The following is a 27,746-nucleotide window of genomic DNA, read 5'->3' on the forward strand; positions in this document are numbered from 1 at the left end:
AAGACAGCATACATGGGACCCCTCTTTATTGTAGTTGTATATGCATCTGTATCCTGGAATATAATATGGTTATAATTACTATTTTTTTCCCTCTACTCTATTATAGTATTAAATGTGAGGCTTGCTCTCTAAATCAATGTAATAATTCCTGAACAAGCAGCGTTTTCTCCCACGAAACATGTCGAGCGTCCAATATAGAGATGGTATTTGTTAACAATGGTCATCTTCCAGAGGTCACTCCATCTGTTTTTTTTCTAGAGCTAAATAATATCATCAAGGACACCAGTTATTGTACCCAAGTTTTAAAATGTTTGTATGTTCGTTGGAATAGAAATGTTTTCTTTTTATCTTGTGTTTGTTGAGCCTATAGTATACTGAATGCTGCAGAGGGCACCTTCAAAAGCCTATCTAAATAGCTTTGCAAATATCACACAAGCTCTCCGCTGGACTGGACCGAATAAAACAAACAGATGCATTAAACCAAGCCATTTTGTTCTTAAACTTTTTTTTTTTATTTGTTTTAAACATTATTTACTGTATTCAATGTCATCATAAAATTAGGTTATATAAATTAGGAAAAAAATTGCAATTTTTACACACAAGCCTAAATTCGCAGTAAGCTGCGTTATTGAAAGTTTCTGATCCGATATACACAGCAGAGGACATATCCACCTTTACAAGGCAAGAAGCTGAATAGCTTAATAAAAGGATGAGATAGGCCTTACCAAGGATACATGTACCTCTTCCACCAGATTGCCGCAGCAGTGTTGTAGGATGTAAATATTTAGTTGCAGCCATTTTGAAAGCATCAGCCAATATTCACAGGAGATGGCAAAAATCGCTGCAAATATGGCTTTGGTATTTTTATAAAAAAAACAAAAAAAAAAAAATTAAGAAGGCTGCTTTGGCTTTTTTGGAATACAGACTTCTGAACATTTGCTGTATAAACTCCATGTTACTCTATAGTGAAGCAAACAAGTATAAACAAAAAAACATTTCAACTATAAACATACATGTAAAAAATATTGCCACAAATGTAAGAATTGAGATTTTAGAAATTTGCAGTTTAAAGGAAACATCCACTTAAAGTAACTCCAGGACAAGGGCCCTTTACCAGAAAAGTCTTCAGTAATAATTGCCTAAACCTGTGGCTATGGTGGCCTCAATGCCCAGCCGGTGCAAAGCCTCCGCTTTTGGTAGGTACTTGTGATATAAAAATATAAGGCTTGGGATGTGGTCTGGCCTATATACAGCTTAGCTGGTCCTGATCTGTATGCTTGACCTGTTGCAGTGGATGGAGCACTAGAGGCAAACGACCATGGGGGTTAGTTACGAAAGGCAAATCCACTTTGCACTGCAAGTGCAGACATTCTAAAACTAAGGGGTAGATCTGAAATGAGTGGAAGCTCTGCTGATTTTATCATCCAATCATGTGCAAGATAACATTTTCCTTGCATGTGCCCCTTGGATCTACAGTGACTTTACTTCCATGTGCACAGTGGATTTGCCTTTAGTAAATAACCCCCTTGTGTCAGCTGCCTTCGTGGGTTCAGGTACTAGTGTAGATATTTATAAAGCCCAAGTGGGAGCAATTAGTTTTTTTTAAAGTAACATTAAAGTTTTTTTTTTTGTATTAAAACAAACCTGTTATATAGTACTTACCTGCTCTGTGCAATGGTTTTGCAGAGCAGCCTGGGGTCCTCCTCTTCGATGAGTGCTCCCACAGAAGGCTGCTTCTGGGGGGGCACTTGTCCAGATGTAGGATTTCTCCTGAGCTGCCTCGTCTGTGTCCATTGATACAGACAGTGTGGCTAGGCCCCACCCCCTCATCACAGAATCTGATTGACAGCAGCAGCAGGAGCCAATGGTTCTGCCCAGTGAGGAGGGATAGAGCCGTGAGAGCTGCTGCTCTTGTGTACAGCGCTGGATCAAGATCAGGCTCAGGTAGGTATAAGTGGGGGCTGGGGGAACAAATGCAGCACAGAAGTTTTTTTTCTGCATCAAAAATGCATGGACAGTACGTTACATGGATTTCAATGGCAAAGTTCACACCACTGCAGTGCGTTCCAGTACAGTCAACAAAAGTAAAACGTGCTGCATTTTTTATTTTTTTTTGCAAGAACTGCACTGGAGCTTTGCAAAATGCATCAAAAAACAAAAAACCCCAAGGGGAGGAAAAGAAACATACTGGGAAGCATTGAAGAAGCATCAAAAATGCAACGAAATGCATTAAAAAAACTAAACAAAAAACGTACATGCAAAAACGCATCTGGACTGCGTTTTTGTAGTGTGAACTGGCCCCAAGTCCTTACATAGGTAATAAACATGTGGCCCACCGCTGTCCCATGAGACATTGCAAGGCTGACCATTACAAACATGGACTCCCAAAGTCAGAAGCATTATGGGACTTGTAGTTCAGCAATAGCTGGAGGGTGACAGGTTAAGCTCCAACACATGCCCTTTGATGCCTGCTGTACAGTCCTTGGACCCCAGTAGTTAGTTGCGGGAGTGGCAGCATTTATTTAATAGCAATGATCTATACTTGCCTCAGGTAATAATCCCCCAATCTCTCACTGTCTTTTGCAGCACGTGTCCAGTCTCCCAACCACACCTATAGCATGTTCAGTCTGCCCATCATTTCCTCTAGCATGTCTAAAGACTCTGTTCTTTCTAGCATTACATATATAGAATATTATGTGTGGCACTATGGTAATATGTGGGACGACCGTTGACACTCCCTACTAGTTGATGACCCAGCCTGTCACACGATTAGTCCGTATAAAAAAAAAAAAGGAATATAAAATACTACTGTGGGAACTCTTGGGGTCAGGGGCTGCATCAAGAACTGCACTATAAACTCTGGCCTTGTTAGACCAGCAATGATCTACTGAAAGTGGACTTTATCTTTAAACCAGTTTTGCTTCAGTGTTGCACTACAAATTGCTCAAATGTAAATAAAACTAAAAATTCTTACCAAAAGACATTTTTGTTTCCCCTAAAGAGCCTAACACCCATTTCTGAGTTAAACTGAAATTGCACACCATAAAAGGTTACTAAATAAAGGTAGAAAAGGGGAATAGGTCTGGGATGTCCATTTGTTTCAACTGAAAACAACTAAGAATTCCATCTCCTGATGTCATAAAAAAATAATAATAATACACAAATTCTAGACAAATATGGGTTTATAGCTTATAAATGAAGTGAACTGCACGCCTTAAAAAAAGGTAAGAACAAGACTGCCTCACCTTACAGCCCAACTCCCTCCAATATTGTAGTGCCTGCCCCCAGATATTTAACCTCAAGGCTGGGTTCACATACATGCGAATTGGATACGAGTTTCTCCGCATCCAATTCACATGACAGGCAAGTGTGACCAGCTCTCAATGGAGCCGGTTCACACATGTCCGGGGCAGCCACGGTTTGCATTCAAAAAGGGTCCTGTGTGTCTTTGGGTCCGATTCAGGTGTGAATTCTGGGGGAAGAGAAAAGAAAAAAAAAAAAATATCGGACCCGATTTGCACCTGAACTGGTGGCCAGACACGTACCGGACCCCAGGCGTGAACCTGTGGCTGAACATATGTGAACCCGGACTAAACGAGATTCAAGGTTGTGTAAGTTCAGGTACAGCTTGGTAATGGATAGATTGCCAGGAAAGACAAGAACCTCCACAAGCTAAAAAATCTTCAGCAAGCAATAGATTTAAAGGGCTTTGCTATACAAAAAAAAACCCGCAGGACAAACACGTCATACTTACTTGTTCTGTGCAATAGTTTTGCACAGAGAAGTTCCAATCCTCTATTTCTGGAGTCCCCTGCCAGCACTCCTGACTCCTCCCCCCTGCTGAGTGCCCCCACAGCAAGCCGTCTGCTATGGGGGCACTCATGCAGATTCACTACCAAGCCATGGTGTGTGTGTGTGTGTGTGTGTGTGTGTGTGTGTGTGTGTGTGTGTGTGTGTGTGTGTGTGTGTGTGTGTGTGTGTGTGTGTGTGTGTGTGTGTGTGTGTGTGTGTGTATTGACACGCAGCATGGCTCGGCCCCGCACCCTCATCACTGGCTGTCTTTGCGCCTATCAGGAGGGAAAAAGAGTGGAGACCTGCTGCTCTAGTGCTGTATTGGGATCAGGTTCAGGTAAATATAAAAAGGAGAAGCTGCACACAGATTTTCTACCTTCACGCAGAGAATGCATTAAGGTAAGAAAACTTCTAGCTTTACAACCACTTTAACACATTTTAAAGGCTAAGTTTATCTTTATGGGAAAGAAAATAATAAATGCATGCTTTTCCCCCCCCCCCTGCAAAGGTATATGTACATTTTTATTTTTCACAGGAGCCAACAAGGTATTGCACCTGTGATCAGTGGATCATGGGTGCAATGGCAGGCTTCTGTAGATGCTTCCTATAGCTCTCTGTACAGGCTTTAAATTGCAGAGCTGGAGGAACTGTCAATGGACTACAAGTGTGCCAATCAGCAGTTCTGAATTTGAATGTGACAAAGGCTGTGGGAAGAACCACCACAGCGCACCTTCACAGTGAGGGGGCTGAGGAACACCATAAATGCAGGTGTAACATTAACATGCTCCTAAAAGGTGAACCTAGCCTTTAAGCCTAACTGGGGAATTTCATAAACAGACACGTTAACTATGCACACCCAGGGCAAAGTGACTGTCTCTAAAGCCCAAGCCCCCCACCACCTCATTTTGCTTGCACTCCCTTGTTCCTTTGCAAATCAGTGCGGCAGCCAGCCTGGAAGCAGTGACATTTGGTCATGTGACAATGCTTGGGCCTAGAAGTTGTCTACTAGCTAGAGCACCGTCACATGACCATGTGGCATCACAAGTCGCAGGCTTCACTATACCCAATAGCACAGGGTGTTGACACCAACTGCAATGAAGAAAAGAAGAGCAGCAAGGGAGTGCTTGCAAGATATATAAAAATGGGTTGGTGGGCCTTTACAGAGACATGGTCAGTTTGCCCTGCACAGGAAAGGGGACCATGTTTCTAAACAAACTTTACTGAGAGACGCAAAGGCTGCCATTTCAGACTTCTCCTCCTAAAAATGCTAAATGAATGGCTGTCATGCCGATCCACACCAGTGCCAAGTCACTGACCCAGAACAAGTATACAAATTGTTAAGCCTCATCTGCATACTCTTTCCAAGTCGGTGCCTCAAAGCACTGAAGCTGCTGGATCTGCATGACAGTCAGTTTTCTGGAAAGGAAACTGAGGGCGCCAGGGAGTGAAGCCACAGCTTCATGTTCCAAGTGAGCACCAGAGCAGGGGTACAATATATGGAGGCCTAGATTTCTGCTTCAATACAGAGCTCATCTGAGTCAACAATCTGATGTAAACGGCTCTACTGGCCAAATTAGGTGCTTGCATACGATTATAGAAAGTGAGGTTGGGTTACAGCAGATAGGGCAGCCTTACCATATTATGTTTCCAAGCTCAGAAGCACCCAAAAAAAATGGGATTCTTGAAGTATTATAAGTACTTACAGGAAATACAAAGTGCCAGAACGTAGAGATAAATGTTGCTTTGTTAAAACTCTCATAATGGGACAGGTCGATTACTCAATGGATATAGATGCTAACAGCAGAATACAGAAGCACCACCTTCATGTTCCACAGTGGTTGTAAAGAACTGTACGGATATGCACATGTTCACCTGGGATCTATCACAGGCCTGTACATCTCTTCCTTCACTGATGGGGAACCTTATGATCATATATGGCCTGCCCTATGTAAAAAGTCTGGAAAAATAAAATAAAAAATAAGGGGCTACACGAAAGCAAAATATTGGCCATGTTGATAATACACAAGGCATTAGTCCAATATCCCTCCAACAAAAATTTGTGAAATCTTGCACAATCTTGCGTTCTTCCCGAGCAGCTGTTAACCATTCAGGTGAAGCGCGGGCAGTGGACTGGGGGGTTGGGCATATTGAAGACTCGCCTCCTCTCTTCGTCATCAAAGTCATCACTGTCATCTGGGTCATAGTCATCCAGGACGCAATCATTGCAACTCTCTCTTTCATGCTGTAAAGCAGAAAAGAGCGATTTAGGTCTTTAATGCTCCATAATTGACCAAATCCAATGCAATAACAATCTCCAATGCAAAGCTTAGTATGCAGTTTCAACAAGATCTATATGGCAACCTGTATAGATGTACAAGGAGTCTCTAAGCTTACTGGGAAACATGAAATTTGACAACGGTTATGGATTGAAACTCCTAGTCACTGAGGTCTGCCCAGATAAAACAGAAAAAAGCAACCCTTGTGTCCACTCTGTATGATCCTGGGTAACATTAGCTAATATTCCTTGTGAGCCAGCATTAGTAATCCTGGGATACCTGCAGAAGTGTTCCTAAATGAACGGAAAGGGTGTCAAAAATGAAGTATCCATCATTACACTCATGCCTTTAGGGAAGGGGGAGCTGAAGTTAGGAACTTTTACCATTTCTTCTGTAAAAAGCACAAATACTCCACTGGGGGGTATAATGGGAAGTTATCAGGAGGTCAAGTTGTGCTTAAAAAAGTGTTGCAAATGTGTTTTCTTTAATGGATTTTTAAAATTTGAAAAACACACTTAGAAGGTGGGAGACGGCAAAGTATGTAACCACCAAACACCAATGATATGATTTATATTGCTCCCAATGGTTAAAATCTAACGTGGGTGGAAGCCAACTTCACCCAGCGAGCGTGACAGGGCCAACTTTACTATAGTTCACTGCTAGATGGAGGGCATCTTAAATCAATTACAGCCCCAAGAAGGCCAGTTTTACCATTGACCACTGCTGTAAGCAGCTACTTCCCTTGTGTGGCTATAATTCCTGAAGTATATTCCAGACACTCAGAGGAAGCCACTTTTATAAAAGTGTTAAAATGTTTAACATCTAAGATCTGGGACCGGTGGTTACAACTGTCCGATACCTGCACATGATACGACTTCATGCTATGGGTTCTGTTTAGTAATCGCACCTTTATCTTTATATTATAGATTTATGTGGAATGCACTCCCTCTTATTTGCTTGTGTGTGGGACATGCCTCCGACATAACAAAAAAAATACAAGAAACACACACACACACACACACACACACACACACACACACACACACACACTAAACTTCCCAAAATAGGTGCAGTTGGATATGGCCAAGTACAACTATCCTTTACCCACATTCCAATAAAAAAATAAAAAATAAATCTGAAAAACTCGGGCTGTTCAACATACTTTTACTGTGGCAATGTTAGATACTCGAAATGTGGGGCATTTCATATGGAAACGAGGAATGGTTACATTGAAGACCTCGCTCTTCTTGTCCAGCCGGTGGAATGTGTAATAGCCCTCCATGTAGCCAGAGGTTGTTGAGAATGTTGTGCAGCTTGTATACTCGTACGTCTGGCCTGGTCTCAGAATTGGGTAATCACCTGCAGGTACAATACAAAGACATCAGATTAACTTATTACATTAACGGGAACAAAACTCTGGCAGACTGAACTCCAGGTAAACAGCTACAGAGATGAGATACAAATGTATGAAAAGCCTTAACTGCTTAAGAACTTATAATTCTGTCCAGCCACTGTTGCGATCTATACAGCATTGTGACAAGATTTTCTATGTTAAGCGTTAAAAGCGGAGCTCCAGCTAAAAAGGGAAAGCTCCGCTTGTCTGCCTCCTTGCCCCCTTTGATGCCACATTTGGCACCTTGTGGGGGGTGGGGGTAGGGTACCTGGTTTTGACAGGTGCCTGCTGAGATCACAGCAGCAAACTCAGCCAGAAGTTTGGCTGCAGCCAGGCCATTGTGAAAGCGCAACACGTTTCACGCATGCAAGTAGGAAGCCGGCTGTGAAGTCGCAAGGCCTCACTGCCACTTATCCTTTCCCAAGACAGTGATGCCAGCGCCTGAGAGCCGATTCAAGAATCGGTTTGAATGAGGACACCGTGGGATCCCTGGACAAGTAAGTGCCTTAGTACTTTAGTGGTGGGGAGAATGGACAATGAAAATGGCTGCCGGCGAGTGATAGATCCTCTGTCTACGCACGCCATTGTAAATTGCCCACGCATGCGAAGTACAGCAAGGCACTTCAGCTGATTTCCCAATCAGCTGGTGCGGTGTCACCATAGTGGATGCACACATCGTAGGAGGCATTTTTCAGTGGGAGATACCATTTGATAACTATTCAAAGAGCGGAGGGAGACCATAGTTGTCAGATTGTGTCTCGCTGTTGCAGGGCAGGTCTGGCCGTGTTTAAGCGTGGGTTTTGTCTGTGTTGCAACCCACCCTTAGACACAGGCAAAACCAGCCCTGCAACACAGACCTTGAGCACACTGTAAATCCGCCACGCAACAGCGAGGCACAAGCTGACAACTACGATGTCCCTCCGCTGTTTGCATAGCTTTCAATTGTGGCAGTCAAATGGTAGCTTCCCTGATGAAAAATATCTTCTATGATGTGCGCATGCGCTATGGTGACATCATGCCAGCTGAACGGGAAGTCAGCTGGAGTGCCCTTCCGTACTGCGCAAGACACTTTGATGGTGGTCATTATTCGATAGAACACCGGCAAGTGACAGATCCTCTGTCTACACACTCCCCACGCTCTATAAACGCTGCCCCAGTGTTTACATTCTCCTGTCTGCAGAATTTCCATTTCGTTTTAGTCTTAGGACTACGCTTCGATTCCCCCCCGCATCTCTGGACCCTGGAACAGGTAAGTGTCTGATCATTAAAAGTCAGCAACCTCCTCTTTAAACACTAAACCTTTTTGTGACATTTGTTGGTTTCAAGTTAAAATAATTTTTATTTTTTTTGCTAGATAATTACTTAGAACCCCCAAACAGAAAAGTTAGCCTATTTTTTTTTGTACAACGTGAAAGATTTAACGTCGCAAGAATTGTGATCATTTTATCCTAAGCAAAAAAGTTGTAATTCTCATTCTGGCCAGAATCGTGCAGCTTATATAGTATAATAGTATATATATAGTTGGACAGTTTCCAGAAACAGACATGCATCTCCAGATCCCTGGTATTAGATGAAAGGAGGAAGAGTAAGAGAGGCACTGCTCCCTCAATAATATGTGGTGCTGCAGTTATGATCACCAACCACCTGCTCCAGGATAGATGCAAAGAGACTGCACTACCTCCCCCCCCCCCCCAACCTTTACTACCCCAGTGTGACAAAAAAAAAAAAACAGAGCATAGCATGTGGTTTTGATGCAGCCACGAAAAAAAAAAAAAGGGTTTTCAGCAGAGAAACAGAAAGATACACACTCAGAATAGAGGTCAGGGACACCGCCATGAATTCTCTGTGTTGGGCCATGTGGGATCATGTGAAGGAATACAGGATATGCACAGAAAGTACCCGTACTGCAGGTCGGCTTGTGAGGGGATAGCACAGGATCTCTAATATGTGATTTAAAATTGTATAGTATAAGCCCGAATTCTGCATTATGAGCACAAGACAGGTTTGGATAAATTGTGTCAACTTCAGACCCTCACCTACTACTCCAGGGCCTTTCACCTCTTCCACATGCCCTTTGGCATTGGTTATTCTCCAGTAACGAGTATCCAACTGACATGCCTTCTCTGGTAAAGCATCTTTGGCCATTTGCAGTCTGGAGATCAAGAGAGAGCGGACATTACTGTCTGAAAGATTGACAGGTATTTGCAGACAAAAACAGTTTATTATGTCTAAAATGCATAATTTGCCTCTTTTTGTACAAAAGGTTAAAGAACATGTAAATCCTATCAATGACATTTCATTTGCGAAAGCGCTACGTTTCACAATCTTCACTCTTCTTTTATACTCTGTTGTCAGGACTGCTGGTCTCCTGCAGCCACTTCTGGTCTACATGCTCTCAAGTAATGCCTTTGTAACATTTAACGAGACAGGTTTGCTTCTTACCCCTTACTCTAAACGGCTCAGTGCAATATCCAGCATTGATGTTATGATGGTCTCTAAGCCCCTGTACACACGGTCGGACATTCTGCCAACCAAATCCGTCAGATTTTGTCAGACGGATTGTGTCCGAAACTGTTGCATACACACAGTCGGACCAAGTTGTCGGAAAATCCGATCATTCAGAACGTGGTGACGTTACTTAGTTACGATGTGACTAGATTCAGGCTAGTAGCCAATAGCTTTGATGTAGGAATTTGATCTGAGCATGCGTGGCACTTGGTCCGATCAAAATTCTCTACACACGATCGGAGTATGTCCGATCGAACCAGTTGGTCGGAAAATATTTCCAACAAGTTGGAAAATTGGGTCCGACGGAATCAGTCCGATGCATACCACACACAGTCGGATTATCCGACAACGCGGTCCGATAGGACACATTCCGACGGAGTCTCCGACCGTGTGTACAGGGGCTTAGACCACCTTCACTAGCTGAAATTGTGAATGTTATTTTGTGGTTGATTTACCCCATATTTATCTATGCAATACTAAGGACATACGTTGCTCAACATAAAAAGGAGAACACCCCTTTTAAAAAGTAAGCTTTTAATCACTTAAAGTGGAAGTAAACCCATCGATTTAAACAGTTTAAAAAAAAAAAAAAAAAAAAAAGGCATGCCGGGAATGCTAACTGCACATTGGCTGTGCTGTCAGCCAAACTATCAAACCATCCAATGGGTGGTGTCATAACGAATCACATGTGCAGCACCATAGCAGTTGAAGATTAAACAGAGGCAAAGATAGCAGCTTCCTTGGCTGAAAACGATAGGGGAGTTTACTTCCACTTTAAAAGAGGGAGTCCACCAAAAAAAAAAAAAAAAAAATTATAGATTAAAAGTCAGTAGCTACAAATACTGCAGCTGCTGACTTTTAATAAATGGACACTTACGTTTTCTGGAGTCCAGCGATGTCGGCAGCTGAGGTCGATCGATCAGCTCTCGGCTGCTACCGGCGCCGCTCTCGGTGAGGGAATCAGGAAGTGAAGCGTTGCGGCTTCACTTCCCTACTGCGCATGCGCGAGTTGCGCAGCACAATGAGAATGGTCTGCGCTGTGTCTGGGACCCGTGTGTGTCCCAGCAGCAGGGCGGGGCAGGAAGAGGCGTAGACTCCCGTGGGAGTCTATGCCCGGAAGTGGGTGCAAATACCTGTCTTATACAGGTATCTGAACCCCCCTCCCCCCTGAAAGGTGCCAACTGTTACACCGGAGGTGGGGAGTATTCTGAAAAGCGGAGGTTCAATTTTCATGTGAACCTCCGCTTTAAGCACTGTGCCTCCGAGATTTGTTGTATACAAGTTAAAAACAGGTTGTTGTCTTTTTTTTAGAAAATGACTTGGAACCCTCAAACATTATACATTTTCTTTTCTAACACCCTAGAGAATAAAGAGAGAGTGTAACCAGGCACTGTCAGGAACTCAGTAAGATCCCTGTCACACTGGGGCTGCCCGTGTGATAGCGGTAAAGGGGCGCTCGTTTTAGCAGCGTTTTACTGCTGTTTAAGCAGCGCTTTTTGGCCCGCTAGCAGGGGGGGGGGGGGGGGGGGGTCGCTTTTAACCCCAAAGGAGGAGTTAAAAAACGCCCGTGATGCGGCGCTTCTGAAGCGATTTTAAGGCGCTTCGGAAGTGCTGCCCATCCATTGCAGGGACGTTTTGTATACAGCGCTCCTAAACCATCCTAAAAAATGCTGCTTGCAGGACTTTTTCCTGGTGTCTCGCAATCGCATGGCCCATGTGAAAGCACTCGGGCAGCATAGGATGCAGTTTTCAGGTGCTATTCCTAGCGTTAAAACACCTGAAAACTGCCTCAGTGTGAAAGGGGTCTAACAGAGCAAACAGGTTTATGTTCAAAAATGTGTGTAGTTGTACCATTACTAACTAGTAGCTAATTACTAACTAGCAACCTCTGTGGTCCCTCTGGTTTTGGGTTTAACACTGCTTTCACACAATCATATTACCTTTGTTTTTATAAATGATTAGCACTGTTCACACTTACTTGATTCTGTAGGTGAAGAAGAAGTGTGGTGGGTGAATAGAGCTCAGCTCAGGGAGGAAGGAAGTGGAGACCGACACTGAGAGCTCATCAGTAGTGGCCACACAGTCCTGGTCATGTTCATATCTAAGAGGGGAAGAAAAATAAATAAAAAAAAAAGTCTGTTAAAAAGGACTCCATACGCAACATGAACAGGCGGGTTCTCAAGTACAGGAGACTTAGTTTTAAATATTCCAAACACAATATGCACGAATACTAACCACACACAAAAGCCCCTGGGGTTTCTTCCACCAGATGAGCACCTTAAAAAAGGATAGGTTCACTTTTTGACAAAAATAAATAAATACAAAATCCTTTGGGAGCCTCTAAAGCATTGCACCAGCGATGGAGGTCTCCTGCAGATCCGTCTCGTACGAGGAAGCAGATACATTCCAACAGGACGACTAAATGAACTACCACAGTGCTCTCAGCCTCGTGGTCGTTCATTGAAAACTACAAGCCGACAGCAACTTGTATTCTTCTATTAACAGAGGACTGTGAATGAGTGACGCAGCCCGCATGACCAAGCAGACACGGGGAGAAGATTCAATGCCTGCTATCACAGTGGAGGGGGGGGGGGGGTGTTTTGAAGGAGCACTTGCAGGGGCCAGTGCATTCATAACATGTTACACCCTGAATATGGGTGTAGCATTTTATGAAAGGTGAACTCATCCTTTAACAAGCTTGTGGTCAGGGCTCTGCAAATTCAAGTGCCAGGCCCGGTACATTTCGATTTCTGTACTTTTTTTTTTCGTTAAACACACCCAGTGCCTTGAAAAAGTATTCATACCTCTTGAAATTTTCCACATTTAGTCAGGTTACAACCAAAAATGTATTTTAATTGTGATTTTATGTGATGGACCAACACAAAGTGGCACATAATTGTGAAGTGGAAGGAAAATGATAAACTGCACATCAACCTGAACACACCATCCCCACTGTGAAGCATGGTGGTGGCAGCATCAATGTTGTGGGGATGGTTTTCTTCAGCAGGGACAGGGAAGCTGGTCAGAGTTGATGGGAAGATGGATGGAGCAAAATACAGGGCAATCTTGGAAGAAAGCCTGTCCGCAAAAGGCTTGAGATTGGGGCGGAGGTTCACCTTCCAGCATGACAACGACCCTAAACATACAGCCAGAGCTACAATGGAATGGGTTGGATCAAAGCATATTCATGTGTTAGAATGGCCCAGTCAAAGTGCAGACCTAAATCCGATTGGGAATCTGTGGAAAGACTTGAAAACTTGCTGTTCACAGACGCTCTCCATCCGATCTGACAGAACTTGAGCTATTTTGCAAAGAAGAATGGGCAATAATGTCCCTCTCTGGATGTGCAAAGCTGGTAGAGACATCCCCAAAAAGACTTGCAGCTGTAATTGCAGTGAAAGGAGGTTCTACAAAGCATTGACTCAGGGGGGCGCAATACAAATGCATGCCACACTTCACATATTTGTAAAGAAAAAAAAAAAAAAGAAAAAAACCTTTTACCTTCCATTTCACAATTATGTGCCACTTTGTGTTGGTCTATTACATAAAATGCCAATAAAATACATTTACTTTTTTTGGTTGTAACATGACAAATTTTCAAGGGGTGTGAATACTTTTACAAGGCACCGTACAGAGATCAAGTGGCACACAACTCTAGCGAGAAGCAAGCACAATTCAGATCTTATGAAAGCCTTTAAAAAAAAAAACTTGCAATATATACCAATGTTCCACTATAAACAAAGCGCCTGGACTGCCCGCTTTCCCATCTGATCCCATATGATTGAATACGATAAGTTATGCATTTTGTCCATGCTACCTGAAGATCTGGTCCCTGATGATGGGGTAGTCACATGACACCACACGCTCCACATAGGTGGTGAACCACTGAGAGAAGGAGGTGCCTGATATGGAGAGAATAGACAAAGACTGGCATCAGATAGTCTTATCAGTCTAATAAGGAGCAGACGCGGCCCAATCCTCTCCTCAACTCACATTTAAAGGGAAACTAACGGTTTAGAGTTAACCTTTTTTTTTTTCAATCCTTTAAATATATACACAGTACATGCAACACACACACACACACACACACACACACACACACACACACACACACACACACACACACACACACCAATTAAAGATTAAAAAGCAGAACTTTTAAAAAGTTAGCCAGGCATACAGGAAAATGAAATAAAATTCAATAAAATCTTTTGCTGAAATATTTGTAGAAAATCTGCTCAGGTTAAAAAGGCAATTCAAACAACTAAGGCACTTTACAGGCGCTACAAAGCTAAAAAAAAAAAAAAAAAAAAATAATAAAAAAAATAAAATAAAAAGCACCCGCATAGCGCCTGTAAACAGCCTTACCTGTCTCTCCAGTGTCAAAGCCTGATGGCTTTGACACTGGAGTGGTGCGCTTGCAGGACGGTCAAAAGCCGCATCTTTACACCGCTCCTAAAGCGCTACTGCCCATTGAAAACAATGGGGCAGTGGCGCTTTGCGGGGGCTGTTTTAACCCTTTTCCGGCCGCTGGCGGGGGCTAAAACCTCCTGTTAGCGGCCGAACAGCACTGCTAACACGGCACTAAAAATTCCGCCGGCGCCCGGCCCAGTGTGAAAGTAGCCTTACTGTAAAACCCAGGGTATCATGGACACACCTTTTGGGGGATTGTGACTATGTTGGGTCTGGGGATTACAGTACAACTGTTAACAGCTCTCTACAGGATTTAAGACCCCAAGCCCCAAGGATGTCACATGACCAGTTGTATGACTGCTCAATTTAAGGAGCATAAAAAATAAAAAAGAAAAAAAAGAAAGGGGATTCTTATGTATGGGTTTCAGGGTGGAGGGCCAGGGTTAAAGCTGATCTTCACGTTTCCTATCACTTTAAATAGTTCACTTGGATCAAGCTGGCCCAAATGAACCATTTCCTTCACCAAGTCCTGCACCAACTAAGCGATGTATGCATTACAAGTAATTATCAACTACATACAGTACAGTGCTGGGTTCTGGCCGAGACAGACTTCCCATCTCACACCTGGAACAATGCAGAGTCAGTATGAGCAGCACTCAGCCATTCATAGGCAGCTTTGTTTCTGTGAATGAATACAGAGGTCCTCTGATTGGCTGAGGCAGAGGAGCAGGCTAAAGACATCACGATCTCTGACTCACTCAGTTTGAGGAAGCTTTGTATTCATTCATAGCTGAGCACCATTCATGCCAACACTGCGTAGCTCTGGGTGAGAGAGACGGGGGTGTCTGTCTTACAGCCAGAATCCAACACAGTGTACTCTATGTACATACAGTGCTTAGAGCCAGCACAACACTTAAATGAAGGAAATAGATTTGTTTGGACCATCTTGGTCCAAATTAACTATTTAAAGTCACAGAAAACCTGGAGGTCAGCTTTAAAAATACATATTGTGCTTTAATACATTCCAAAGGATACCAAAGCTCTTTGGGTTAGCCAAGGAGGCCGCATAGTAGGATGAGCAAGAGACAGCTGTTTCACTGAAACTTTGGACCAAACTGTCCAATAAGATCACAACAGTAAGAATCTTGCTAAAAGTTGAAAGACAAAAGGAATCCGACTGGCTGCCATTATACTAAGAGCATTGTAAGGAACTCTCCAAAATTAGTATAGAACTGAAATACACATCATGCCAAATCTCGTCTCAAAAGTACCCCTCTAAGTTAGAGCCAAGAACATCATATCTTACCTGTGATGAACATATCCAGGGCAGCTGGGTTATGTGCAGTTTGGTCCTAAAACACAGAACACAAGAACTTACACTCAGATTCAGTGACGTTTGACTCCTTATTTATTTTTTCACTTATTTTTTAAAAACGTGGTTGTTTCTTGCAGATCGGTCAATTATACTAAGGCTACTTTCACACTGGGGCATCGGCGGTAAAGCACTGCCATTTTTAGCGGTGATTTAGCGGTCAAAAAGCCCCTGATATTTCTACCACCTACTGCATTAAATTAGTCAATACTTATGGTTCCCGTCTTTGACTAAAGCTCAGAGGAAGTTAGTGGGGTCTGTGTTTTTGGCAGCCCAGCAGACCCTGGCGGCAACCACACAACACTTCCAACTCCTACACCAAAATTTCTGAAGATTTGAGATTCCTGGATAGCCTATAATGACCACTTACAATTTAACCATTCCTTACTCTCCATTTAACCCATTTCGTTGGACATATTTTGTGTTTTGTAAGCAGCTGACCAGTATGGGATTCTTGCCTGACAAAGGGGCCCTGCATTGGCTCTGAAACGTTGCTGTATGTTAATCATGTGACCACAGAAAATAAATCCCTGTTGAGGAATCCTTGGTGTGCTGATGACCTTTTCTTCATTTCTACCATATGAGGGGGTATGCCCTGATGGGGGCAGTAGAAGGAATAGGGCATCCCTGTTGACATATTCTTCACTTTGATCATCCGCGGTTTCCAGCCTATGTCAGAACCACCAAGAGATGGAGGGACGAGAAGCCAGAACAGGAAGTCATGAGGAACAGTCCACTCCCAAGGTGTAGGAGCAGGGAGCATCATTCAGGGAGCATCTGAACCACCTAGAGATGGAGGAACAAGAAGCCAGGAAGTCATGGGGAACAGCCCACTCCCGAGGTATAGGGAAGCGTCTAAGCCACCCAGAGATGGTGGAATGAGAAGGCAGAACGGGAAGACACGAGGAACAGTCCACTCCTGAGGTACAGAAGGGAGAAGAGGACAGCATTGGCTGCTGAGATCTGGCAAGTAAAAGTTCTATGTTGAGCCACCTTAGATGCAAATGAGGAATTACCCCCTTCAGTTCTGGGGCAGCCACAACACAAGGGAGAAGTTTTACTTTCCCCAGAGACAGGCTTTAATTGTAAGTCTTCCTGTATCAATGGATAAGAAAAACTGAATGATCACTCTGAATAAGTTGACCCTTTACTGTGGGAGCAAGAAATAGAAATACAATCCAGTGTGTTATCCCAGGGCATATGTACACCAGTAAGTAGGCTGTGACAGCACTAGGTCTGTGTGTACCTGCCAAATGTTTTTACCCGCCATGTTCTAGTCAAATGAGTTCAGCGATATGGAAGGAATTAGTTGGCATTGCCATCTTGATTTACAGCAGATTGCTCATCTCTTAACTGACCCACAGCAAGCACATCTACATACAAAGCAAGAAGTCCATAATCGAAAGCGCTCATGTAGCCTAAATTTAGAAGTTACTGTAAAACGAACAAAATGGAAATGAAACTGTCTTCGTCAATCTGTAATAAACACATTTGCATTCAAGTCATAAAAAAAAAAAATACTCCTTACTGGACACTGATAGAATATTTCATTGCAATTTCTTCCTTCTGCATCTGCCAGTGCCAAGTACTGACTGAGCCCTGTGTGGATACAGAAGGTGATAGGCAAGCACTGGTTGAGCCCCGTCCTGCGCTGGAATCCGCCTGCTGCCGTGTCGACGTCCAGCAAGTCCTCTGACCGGTAATGGTTTGACAGAGCCATGCTGCCCATTAACCTAGGAAAAAAAATAAATAAAAAAATGGAACATGGCATCAGCAACAAAAACCAACCAGCGCAGGTAAGGCCTCTTTCACACTGGGGCGGGAGGTGCGTCGGTGGTAAAGCGCCGCTGCTAGCGCACCGCTCCAGTGTGAAAGCCCTCGGGGCTTTTTCATTGGAGACAAAGCAGCGACTGTTTCAGGGCGCTTTGCAGGCACTATTTTTAGCAGTGTAGCACCTGCAAAGCACCCCAGTGTGAAAGGGATCTTAGAGAGCATGTCACCTGTAACAAATTAACTAGTCTATGAACTACTCAAGATATCTAGGACACCTCATACATGCTAAATCCAAAAGTCCCCTCAATATTTCCATAAAGAACCTTTTTTTTATTGTTATTTTTTTTTAAGTCCAATTACTATTTTTTTTCTTTTCATAGGAGCCTGTAAAGCATTGCACCCCCAATCAGCAGTACACGGGTGCAATGTCAGGCTCCTGCAGACCGTAAGTGTAGCTGTTTGCTCGTACCGCCAATACAGGCAGGCAGTTACTTCAGTCCAGGAAGCTCAATGGACTACGAGAGCGCTCCCAGCACCCCCGTAGTTCATTGAGAACTACAAGCCGCCAGCCACAGGCTGACAATACTTGTAGGCATTCACTCACAGATCTATGGGAATGCATGATGCGGTTGTGTGGGCGGAGCCCCGCACAGCCTTGCTCTTTTCAAATTGTGGCAGCAAGTGCAGGGCGAGAATTCCCCAGCCCACTGTGTTAATTTACATAACAGCTGTCACAGGGAGTGAGGAATCGGGGGGAGAGAGGTGCAGGAGCGGGAACGCTTTACACGTTCCACCCAAAAAAAAAAAAAAAAAAAAAAAAAAAAAAATGAAAACATGTTCCCAAAAGGTGAAATCCGTAGGGTTCAATATTCAGTTGGCCCACCCTTTGCAGCTATAACAGCTTCAACTCTTCTGGGAAGGCTGTCCACAAGGTTTAGGTGTGTGTCTATGGGAATGCTTGACCATTCTTCCAGAAGAGCATTTGTGAGGTCAGGCACTGATGTTAGACGAGAAGGTCTGGCTCGCAGTCTCCACTCTAATTCATCCCAAAGGTGTTCTATTGGACTGAGGTCAGGACTCCGTGCAGGCCAGCCAAGTCCCTCCACCCCAAACATGTTCATTCATGTCTTTATGGACCTTGCTTTGTGTGCAGTCATGTTGGAACAGCAAGGGGCCATCCCCAAACTCACTGGAACTAGGGGGCCAAGCCCAACCCCTGAAAGACATCCCCACTCCATCAAATGATTTGGACCAGTGGACAAAACAAGGTCCATAAAGACATGGATGAGCGAGTTTAGCGGTGGAGGAACTTGACTGGCCTTATAGAGTTCCCATAGACACGTTCCTAAACCTTGTAGACAGCCTTCCCAGAAGAGTTGAAGCTGTCATAGCTGCAAAAGGGTGGGCCAACTCCATTCTGAATCCTACGAACTAAGACTGGGATGCCATTAAACTTTATGTGCGTGTAAAGGCAGGTGTCACAATACTTTTGAGAATATAGTGTAGCGGGAGTATTTACCCTACACAAGGTCCCTACCACAGATCCAACTAAACGCCCTTCTCCAGCTCAAAACCCTTCCACAAAATCCACATTACAGACACAAGCAGGCTCAAAAAAATTAATAAACTGCCTGGCACAGCCATATAGAATTAACAAAACATTCTCAACACTACACTCTAGGTGAGGCATTTTGCCTGCTTCACGATTGGTTGGAAAGCAGCCGAATTGCCGTTAAGAAAATGACTCAAGTCTCACTCCCCATTACTCACCCAGGCACCACCAGCTTCTGTCCATTGTGAATTCGCAACGAGCAGCGATAATCGTCGGGAAGTTTACAGCCCACCCTCTCTTCAACAGCATCAAGATCTTCCTCTGGAACCCCAGCTGCCAAAGCATCGCAAGAAGGTCAATATAGAAAAATAAATTACAATCAATTTATCTAATATTTGCATTAAGGCCTTCCCACCGTGGGCACAAATGTGGCCTCATAGAAGTAGGTTTTTTTCTGTGGGTCAGTAGGGTAGTGGCTGATACCCCTTTCACATCGCCCCCTTCCCCCACAGTTGCCCCCCCCTTAGTAATGCCCTCTGCCCACTTCACATCAAACCCTTCTTACCCACAATACTGCCCCCCACGCCAGCAATGTGCTCTGCTTCTTTAAATCACCCACTACAATCACTTTAACTCTTCCATTGCGGGAAAGGAACCCCACTGCAAGGGTATTTTTTCTTTTCTAACAAAAATAATCAGTAAAGTTCTCTGTAAAGGTGCATAAAAAAAAAAAAGTGCATAAAAGTTGTGTGTAAACCAGTGGTTCTCAAACCGTGGCCCGTTGCTTGCCTTTATCCAGCTCTTGGGCCACCATTCCTCCCACCGGCACCAGCGACGGGCCACCATTCCTCCCACCGGCACCAACTAAAAAGATGCTAGGTCATTTTACTCGCCCTTTGCTTTGAAATTCTGAGGACCTCTTGGTGTAAACTATAGAAATCGTTCTGGACATTAAAACAAAAGACCTATCTTTAACTTCTTGTCTAGATACGCGTCCATTAAAGAGGAACCCCCCCCCACATAACACCTTCAATTCGATATTATAGAGAATGTGAGCAGGAAGAGCTTGATCACAGAAAGTGGGCAGGGACACCCAAATGGACAGCAGCCGAGTCGAAAATTACGGCAGGGAGATCTAACCATTAACGCTATGCTAAGCATACAAGATTCAGCCCACCTGGCTCTACCTATACTCAAGCATCCTTTAATAAATAGCTCCAGTCACATAATTATAAATAGTGATTGATGGTTGCAGTCCATTCTCCCTTTACCCATCTCTGGTAAAGCCTGGAAGTATACCTTTTAGAGAGCTGATCATCCGTGGGCAGTTTTCACTCAAATATTCCTTGAGGGAATCCCAGGCGGCCTTTAGCTTGGCATAGTGATGTATGTATCGCCCCATATCAAAGTAATGCGCCATAAATGTTGCCTTCCAGCTTCTGTTCTTTTTCTTGTCACTTGAATGAGAAAATGTTAATGTAATACTATAAAACAAAGAAATTAAAAGGTATTCTAAGGAAAAAACAAACATTTGTACAGAGCAAAGTAGAACTGAAAGCAAAAGTTTCTTTAGTTAGTTTTGGAGAGAGTAAGGGAGGGTTATAGCCCCTGTCAGGTTTTTGCCATCTGTTTCCTATTGGAGAAATTTCCCTTCACTTCCTGTCCCACAGCCACATCAGGAAGTGAGAGGAACCCCCTCCGAAATGAGGCAATCCTTCACTTACCAAAACCAGTGTCCCCATTGGAAGATTTCCTCTCTATTATTCTGGTGACCACTCAGAACACTCTCGGTAAGAAAGGTCACGAAGACAAATAAAGTATGAAGCTCCTCAATGGGTATACAGACAGCAAAAAAAAAAAAAACACCCCTGACAAATGTTCTAATCCCTCTCCAATCTTTCCAATAATGCAGTAGGCCAGGGTTATGCAATTAGCGGCCCTCCAGCTGTTGCATCGGCTGCTAGGTCAAGTGAGAGAGGTCTGCTGGATCCAGTCTGTGGAGCTGTTTGTCCTCTGGATCTGACTAATACCTCTAACCCGCAATTACCAGGTGCCTGAACTCCCCCTTATCCTCTAACCCTCTATTGAAGGACTGCGTTTCTTTCTTTGTCTTACCCCTAAATAAATCTTCAAAAAAGGACTAAGTGTCGGATTCATCATCATTTGGGCTACTTTCAAACGGGACCCCCCTTAAGTCGAAGAGGCGAGCAGGTGAGGCAACGGTAAGCCCAAACAAAACCAGCAGCTCCTTCGGGGGTGGGTGTTAGTGCTACGTGTGTATAATCTATGGCTCTTCACTTCACTGGGTACATGGGTTTACATCCACTTATGTGGCAGATCAAGCAGAGGCCAAGATAGCAGTTTCCTTGGCAGTAAAGGATAGGAGGGTTTAGTTCCATTTTAAAAAGGAAAACAAAAGCTGGAATTCACTTTAAAATGCAGCAATACAAGATTATAGATTTCTAAAGTTTCGAGTGTCTCTAAGCTCTTTTTCCAAGTTCGAAGGAGAGATTCCTCGAATCTTTTAGAACTAAAAGAATTGAGTGTTTACCCGTCCTACTTCCTTTACAGCATTGTGTAGATTACAAAGATTCTTAAAACAAAGCTGTAAACCACATGAAAAAAAAAAAAAAAAAAAAAAATGTAAAAGATGCACAGTAAACTTACTCAGACACAAGCCAATACTTCCGGCACGGTCGCTTCCATAGAGGATCATGGTTGGACAGCTGGTTGAGTCTTCGGTTAACAAGACTGCAGCTACAAGGGGAAAAAAATAAAAAAAATCACCATACAAGTAAAATATATACACTGGTGGAGCAGGTATTGTCTGATGGTACATGGATCTCTTTTGTACCCATGTAAGAGATAAAAAAAAAAAAAAAAAGGGGGGGAAAAAAGGTGAGTAAGGTCCAATTCACACCATAGAAACGCAGTCGGGATGTGTTCCAGATGATTTTTTGCATGTGCGTTTTTGATGTAGTCCAGTGCATTCCCCCCCCTTCTTTTTTCTTACCCTTAAATAAGGATATATGTGTTCCAGTGCGCTTGTGTGTTTAGGTGCATTATAGATGCATTTTACAGTGTTCCAGCACAGGAAAGATGCAGCATTATTCTACCTTTTTTATTTTTTCCTGGAACGCATTGGTGTGGACTATGCCATTGGAAAACATGCATGCATGCATTTTTGATGCAGAAAAAGGACTCCTGAACGATATTTTATGGCGTTCAGAAAACAGCCCATAAACGCCACTGCTTATAAATGTTCAAAAACATCCATGTGTGCATGGACACCTAGGAAAACAGGTTAGTTTACAGGCTGTTAACCACTTAAGGACCGCCTCACGCCGATATACGTCGGCAGAATGGCACGGCTGGGCACAAGCACGTACAGGTACAGGTACGTTGCCCCCTTTAAGGGCCCAGCCATGGTTCGCACTCGCCGCCGCCTCCCTCACGACCCAGTCCTGAGCTCCGTGACCGCGGGACCCGCTCGCCACCGGTGTCCTGTGATCAGGTCACAGAGCTGAAGAACGAGGAGAGGTAAGTGTAAACAAACCTCTCTTTGTGCTTCCTAGTGAGCCTGTCACTGATCGTCTGTTCCCTGTCATAGGGAAAGACGATCAGTAATGTCACATGGCAAGCCACGCCCTCACTACAGAAATAAAAAATATATCATTGATCACTGCCATTACTAGTCAAAAAAAAAAAAAAATTATTTATAAAAATGCCATAAAACTATACCCTATTTTGCAGATGCCATAACTTTCGCGCATTGCGCTTATTGCGATTTTTTAAAACAAAAATATGTAGAATACGTATCCGCCTAAACTAAGGAAAAAAAAAGTTTTATATATAATTTTGGGGATATTTATTATAGGAAAAAGTTAAAAATATTGCATTTTTTTTCAAAATTGTCTCTCTAGTTTTGTTTATAGCGCAAAAAATAAAAACCGCAGAGGTGATCAAATACCACCAAAAGAAAGCTCTATTTGTGGGGAAAAAAAAAAAAAAAAAAAGGACGCTGATTTTGTTTGAGAGCCACGTCGCACAACCGTGCAATTATCAGTTAAAGCGACGCAGTGCCGAATCGCAAAAAGGGGCTAGGTCCTTTAGCTACAAAATGGTCCGGGGCTTAAGTGGTTAAAAAACAAAACAAAAAAAACTGACGTTTATGAGCTTCAGTGTGCATGGAACCTTATTGCAGTGCATGGCAGCGTACAAGCTTGAAAGCCTCATGTAGTGTGAGCTGGCCCTTAAAGCGGGGGGTTCCAACCATTTAAAAGTCAGCAGCTACAAAAAGTGTAGCTGCAGACTTTTAATAATTAGACACTCACCTGCCCCACGGTCCAGCGATGCGGGTACAGGAAGCCCCACTCCTCTCCCCCTCCACTCCAAGGCACCGGTATTCTAACTGTGGGCACCCGGCTATGGCTTCACAGCCGGGTGTGCACTTTGCATGCGCGAGCCGCATTGCAAAGGGGTTCAAGACCCCTTTCACACTGGAGGCGTTTTTCAGGTGTTATAAAACGTCTCCCCAGTATGAAAGCCCGAGTGCTGTCACACGGAGGTACTGCGCTGGCAGGATGTTAAAAATAGTAGCAAACAGCATTTTTGGGGAGGTGGAGATGTGGTATATACACCGCTCCTTCACCACCCCTGCCCATTGAAATGAACTGGCAACGCTGCCGAAACGCCTGCAAAGCATTTTGGCAGAGGTGCTTTTCAGTCACATTTAACCCTTTCTTCGGCCACGCTAGCGACCGAATCACGCAGCGAAAATGGGCCAACGTGGAAGGGCTCTAAGAAAGTGCTCCTAATCTCACCTCATTACCTGTATAGAAGATATCTGGGATCCAAAAATTTTGCCGATTGATAGGGGGATCAAATACTTAAAAGGGCCGGTTCACACTGCTGCGATGCGGAAACCCTGCAATTCCACTGCGGGTTTCCACATCGCAGGTTTCCCGGGGGCAGTTTTTCAAAAAAAAAAGGAAAGGGGTCCTGTGTGAGTTTGATGCAAATTCAGCCAAACCATCTTTATGGCTGAAATTGCATTGCACAGAGACTGCATGCGATTTTCACTGCAGTGCAAATCGCATCCGATTTCTGACATCGCACCAGTGTGAACCGGCCCTCACTCATTAAACTGCAAATCAATTTACAAACTTTTTTGAAATGTGTTTTTCTGGATATTTTTTGTTCTTCTGTCTCTCACTGTTAAAATAAAACCTACCATTAACCAATTGCGGACCGGGTCATAGCCGAAAGACAGCTACAGCGCAGTCGGCTTATTCCGGGTGGACGTCTGTGGCACGTCCTCCCAGAATCTTGCTCCTGTGCGCCCCCTGGGGCGTGCTCCTGGAAAAATCTATGACCATCACGAATCACTGTAAATGGCCGCTGGTAGCGCCCGTTTACCACGTGATCCTTCCATCAAATGACAGAGCGATCACTTGTAAGCAAACCCACGTCATGTCATGACACCTGTTCCTCCCTCTCTTCCCTCTTTGTACCAATCTGTACAGTGAGAGGGGAGGGAAGAGATTGTTTGCAGCAGCGCTATGGGCTGGATCTGTAGTGCCCACAGCGCTGCTCTCTGCCAATACATTTCAACAGAAAAATAAATTCAGTCTTTTTTGATTTATAGCGCAAAAAATAAAAAACCCAGCGGTGATTAAATACCACCAAAAGAAAGCTCTATTTATGTGAAAAAGAAAGGACAACCATTTCATATGGGTACAGTGCTGCATGACTGAGTAATTAACATTCAAAGTGTGAGAGGGCTGAAAAGCTGAAAATTGGTCTGGTTAGGAAGGGGGGTTTAAGTGCCAAGTGGTTAAAATGATAGGCTGATGATTTCTTTGTTGGTCGGCTAATGTACCAAATCAGCAGGCGGTCAAATACTTTTTTTTCCCCCTCTCACTGTACATATAATTTTTTTTTTTTTATGTTATTTTCATTCTTTTTTTTTACCATGAAAGTGGAATTATCCTTTAATGCTGCTAAACTCAGTGGAATGACATCCTCCATGTGAGGTTAGTGAGTTTATACAAAGGCGTGTCTTTTGTTATGAAACAAAACAGCTGCCAGGAGCTGCGCATCCCCAAGTCAATTTTTTTTTTTTTTTATAAAATAGTCATTCCCTACAGTCAACCAATCACAGCTGCTGCAGATTGGCACGGTGCCAGAACAGAGGCAATTTCGTACCAGACTGTACTGGGGACTGTATGAAGAGGTGAAGGACGGGGGCGGGGACAGAGCTGGTTTACATTTACAAAGTTCTGTCCTGCCAGATAACAAGCCTGGATGTGTCTCTCCGATGACGATAACCACACTGCACATTTATCTGCCTGCACCACACCAACTCTTTGCATGCAAACATCACCTGCAGGGTTACATAACATCCAGATCTATAGAAAAACCTCACACCATTTTTATTATGGGCGCTGGGTCTGCCATTTGCAGCGCAAGACATCCTTGATCCCTATGGGGGCAATTCATGCCTCTGCATTTGCAGTAGTGTGCAAAAAAAAAAAAAAAATCACAACTTTTCTGTGTCAGAGCTTAAAGAGGTTCTAAAAAAAAAAAAAAAAAAAAAAAAAAAGACAAAAACAAAAAATAAATAAAAAACACACACACACACACAACAAACCCTTAGTGGGTCCTGAGGACAGGAGTGGAGAACCACTGCTGTAAACCAATCAATATACGTTATTGAGATTTTTTTATTTTATTTTTTTTAAACCAAAACATATGTAGCAGAATACATATTGGCCGAAATTGATAAAGAAATTTGATTTTTTTTTCAATTTTTTTATTGGATGTTTTATAGAAAAAAAAAAAAAAAACATCTTTTCTTCAAAATTGTCAGCCTGTTTTTGGTTATAGTGCAGAACTGATCAAATACCACCAACAGAAAGCTCTATTTATGGGAAAAAAAATATATATATATATATATATATATATATATTTTGTGTACAGCGCCGCAGGAGCGCGCAATTGTCAGTTAAAGTAATGCAGTGCTGTATCGCAAAAAGTGGCATAGTCACAGCCCTTGGAAAGCCGAGAGTTGGTTTGTGGAGTATGTGTACCCCCCCCCCCCCCACCGGTATGATGTACATCAGCTGCAGTGAAAGGGTTAAATACACCTTTAGGCCTATATGACACGGTGGTTCTTCACCCGCACAGCCGTGCCATTCATTACCAGAGATCTGTAAATGATTAAACTATTGGTAACCACACACACTCTGATCAACGATCGATTTGTTTTCCTCTCCTGACAGGAATAATCGATCTATAGTTCATAACACAACTAACTGATCAATATGCCACATACAGCAAAGTGGATGTCAGGGATGATCTGGACCATGGAGGGGAGTTATTGATTGTATCTTTTTCCACTCTGCCAACTCACGGATGCAGATAGAATCGGATTCATGACCAAAGAATGGAGTGCTGCCGACCAATGCAAAATGATCGATAATTTCCCACCCATAATTTTCCGCGATCACGTTATGCGGGGGGGAGATGACCCCCAACCCACCCAGGATCTGGGGGGGGAAATTACCACAAATCCATCCAGGACCAAGGGAAGGAGGGGATGACACCCCAACCTACCCGGAATTAAAGGGGGGAAATGACACCCCAACGTGCCCGGGATCAAAGGGGGGGAATGACACCCCAACGTGCCCGGGATCAAAGGGGGGGAATGACACCCCAACGTGCCCAGGACCAAAGGGGGGGGGAATGACACCCCAACGTGCCCGGGACCAAAGGGGGGGAAATGACACCCCAAGGGGGGAATGTTCCCCAATGCACCCGGGGATGGGGAGAATGAACCCCGCAACGCACCCAGAGAAAAGGGGTGCAGAAGGAATGTCCCCAGACACAAGAAGTGAGAGGATGACCCCCCAAGGCGCCCAGGATCGGGGGGGGGAGGGGTGATCCTCATACACAATGGTAGGGCCCCAATCTACACATAGATTGAGCAGTGAAGGGGGTGGAGGGGGATGGGAAGACTGTGGCGGTAGATCGCACACACAGGTGACCCCGCACATCATAACCTGTCATGGTGAAGACTGGAGATCAGCTGACCGGGGGGGAGGGACATACAAGCTGCACAGGGTGGTGGGGGAAGCATATCCAGGGCGGACACATGTTGAGCACAGACATCTCCCCGGGGAAGGGGGGGTCACACAGCGGCTCTCTGTACCTGAGAATATCCCGGAAGTCCAGGTAGGACAGGATCAGCAGCAGAGGGTCAGACGGCAGATCGGCCAGTCCCAGCTCCACGGCCCCCGCCATCTTGGAGGCGACCCGCAGAGCAAGCGCGGCTCCTCCCCCTTTCCACCACCACACCACGCCCCCCTCCAAGAAGCACGGGGGACGTGCCTGTGTTTCGTCATCTGACGGGTCGTCTAATCTGACGAAACACCAGGACCTTCCAGCTGTTTGACCACGCCTCCAAAACGCTGCCACGGACCAGCGACCTGGCCACACCCCCCTTGGGGAGGAGCCATGGGGCCTTGGGTCTTGCGTGCTGGGTGCCGTGCGCGTCCCCGTATCTTTGCGCACGTTACGTGCTCGCAAACAAGTGAAAAGTGACAGTGGGTCCAGTGACCGCATTCTCCACCTGTAACCTGCTGTTTAACCCTTTCTGTTCAATTA

General features: G+C 44.2%; 1 protein-coding gene across 1 annotated transcript; it reads right to left on the reverse strand.

Moving 5' to 3' along the window:
* Window positions 1-488: 488 nt before the first annotated feature.
* FBXO3 (F-box protein 3) lies at window positions 489-27,462 on the reverse strand. Its single transcript, XM_077462685.1, has 11 exons — window positions 27,292-27,462; window positions 21,747-21,836; window positions 20,379-20,536; window positions 19,298-19,412; window positions 17,283-17,487; window positions 15,689-15,734; window positions 13,787-13,871; window positions 11,948-12,070; window positions 9,498-9,613; window positions 7,231-7,427; window positions 489-6,034 (listed from the first exon to the last, which is right to left on the reverse strand). The coding sequence occupies exons 1-11, from the start codon at window positions 27,381-27,383 to the stop codon at window positions 5,900-5,902; spliced, it is 1,362 nt and encodes a 453-aa protein (XP_077318811.1). The 5' UTR covers window positions 27,384-27,462; the 3' UTR covers window positions 489-5,899.
* Between the last annotated feature and the right edge of the window lie 284 nt (window positions 27,463-27,746).

The sequence above is a fragment of the Lithobates pipiens genome, unplaced genomic scaffold (assembly GCF_037356315.1).
Source record: "Lithobates pipiens isolate NorthernLeopardFrog02 unplaced genomic scaffold, aLitPip1_a1.2 Scaffold_10, whole genome shotgun sequence".
Lineage (NCBI taxonomy): Eukaryota > Metazoa > Chordata > Amphibia > Anura > Ranidae > Lithobates > Lithobates pipiens.

Excerpts from the sequence above, each read along its gene's own strand:
- FBXO3 (XM_077462685.1), bottom strand. The coding sequence starts at position 27,383 with ATGGCGGGGGCCGTGGAGCTGGGACTGGCCGATCTGCCGTCTGACCCT. Across the intron at positions 21,837-27,291 it reads GACTTCCGGGATATTCTCAG|CTGCAGTCTTGTTAACCGAA; the intron begins GTACAGAGAGCC and ends TTCCCCTTGTAG. Across the intron at positions 6,035-7,230 it reads CTAACATTGCCACAGTAAAA|CATGAAAGAGAGAGTTGCAA; the intron begins GTATGTTGAACA and ends TCTGCTTTACAG.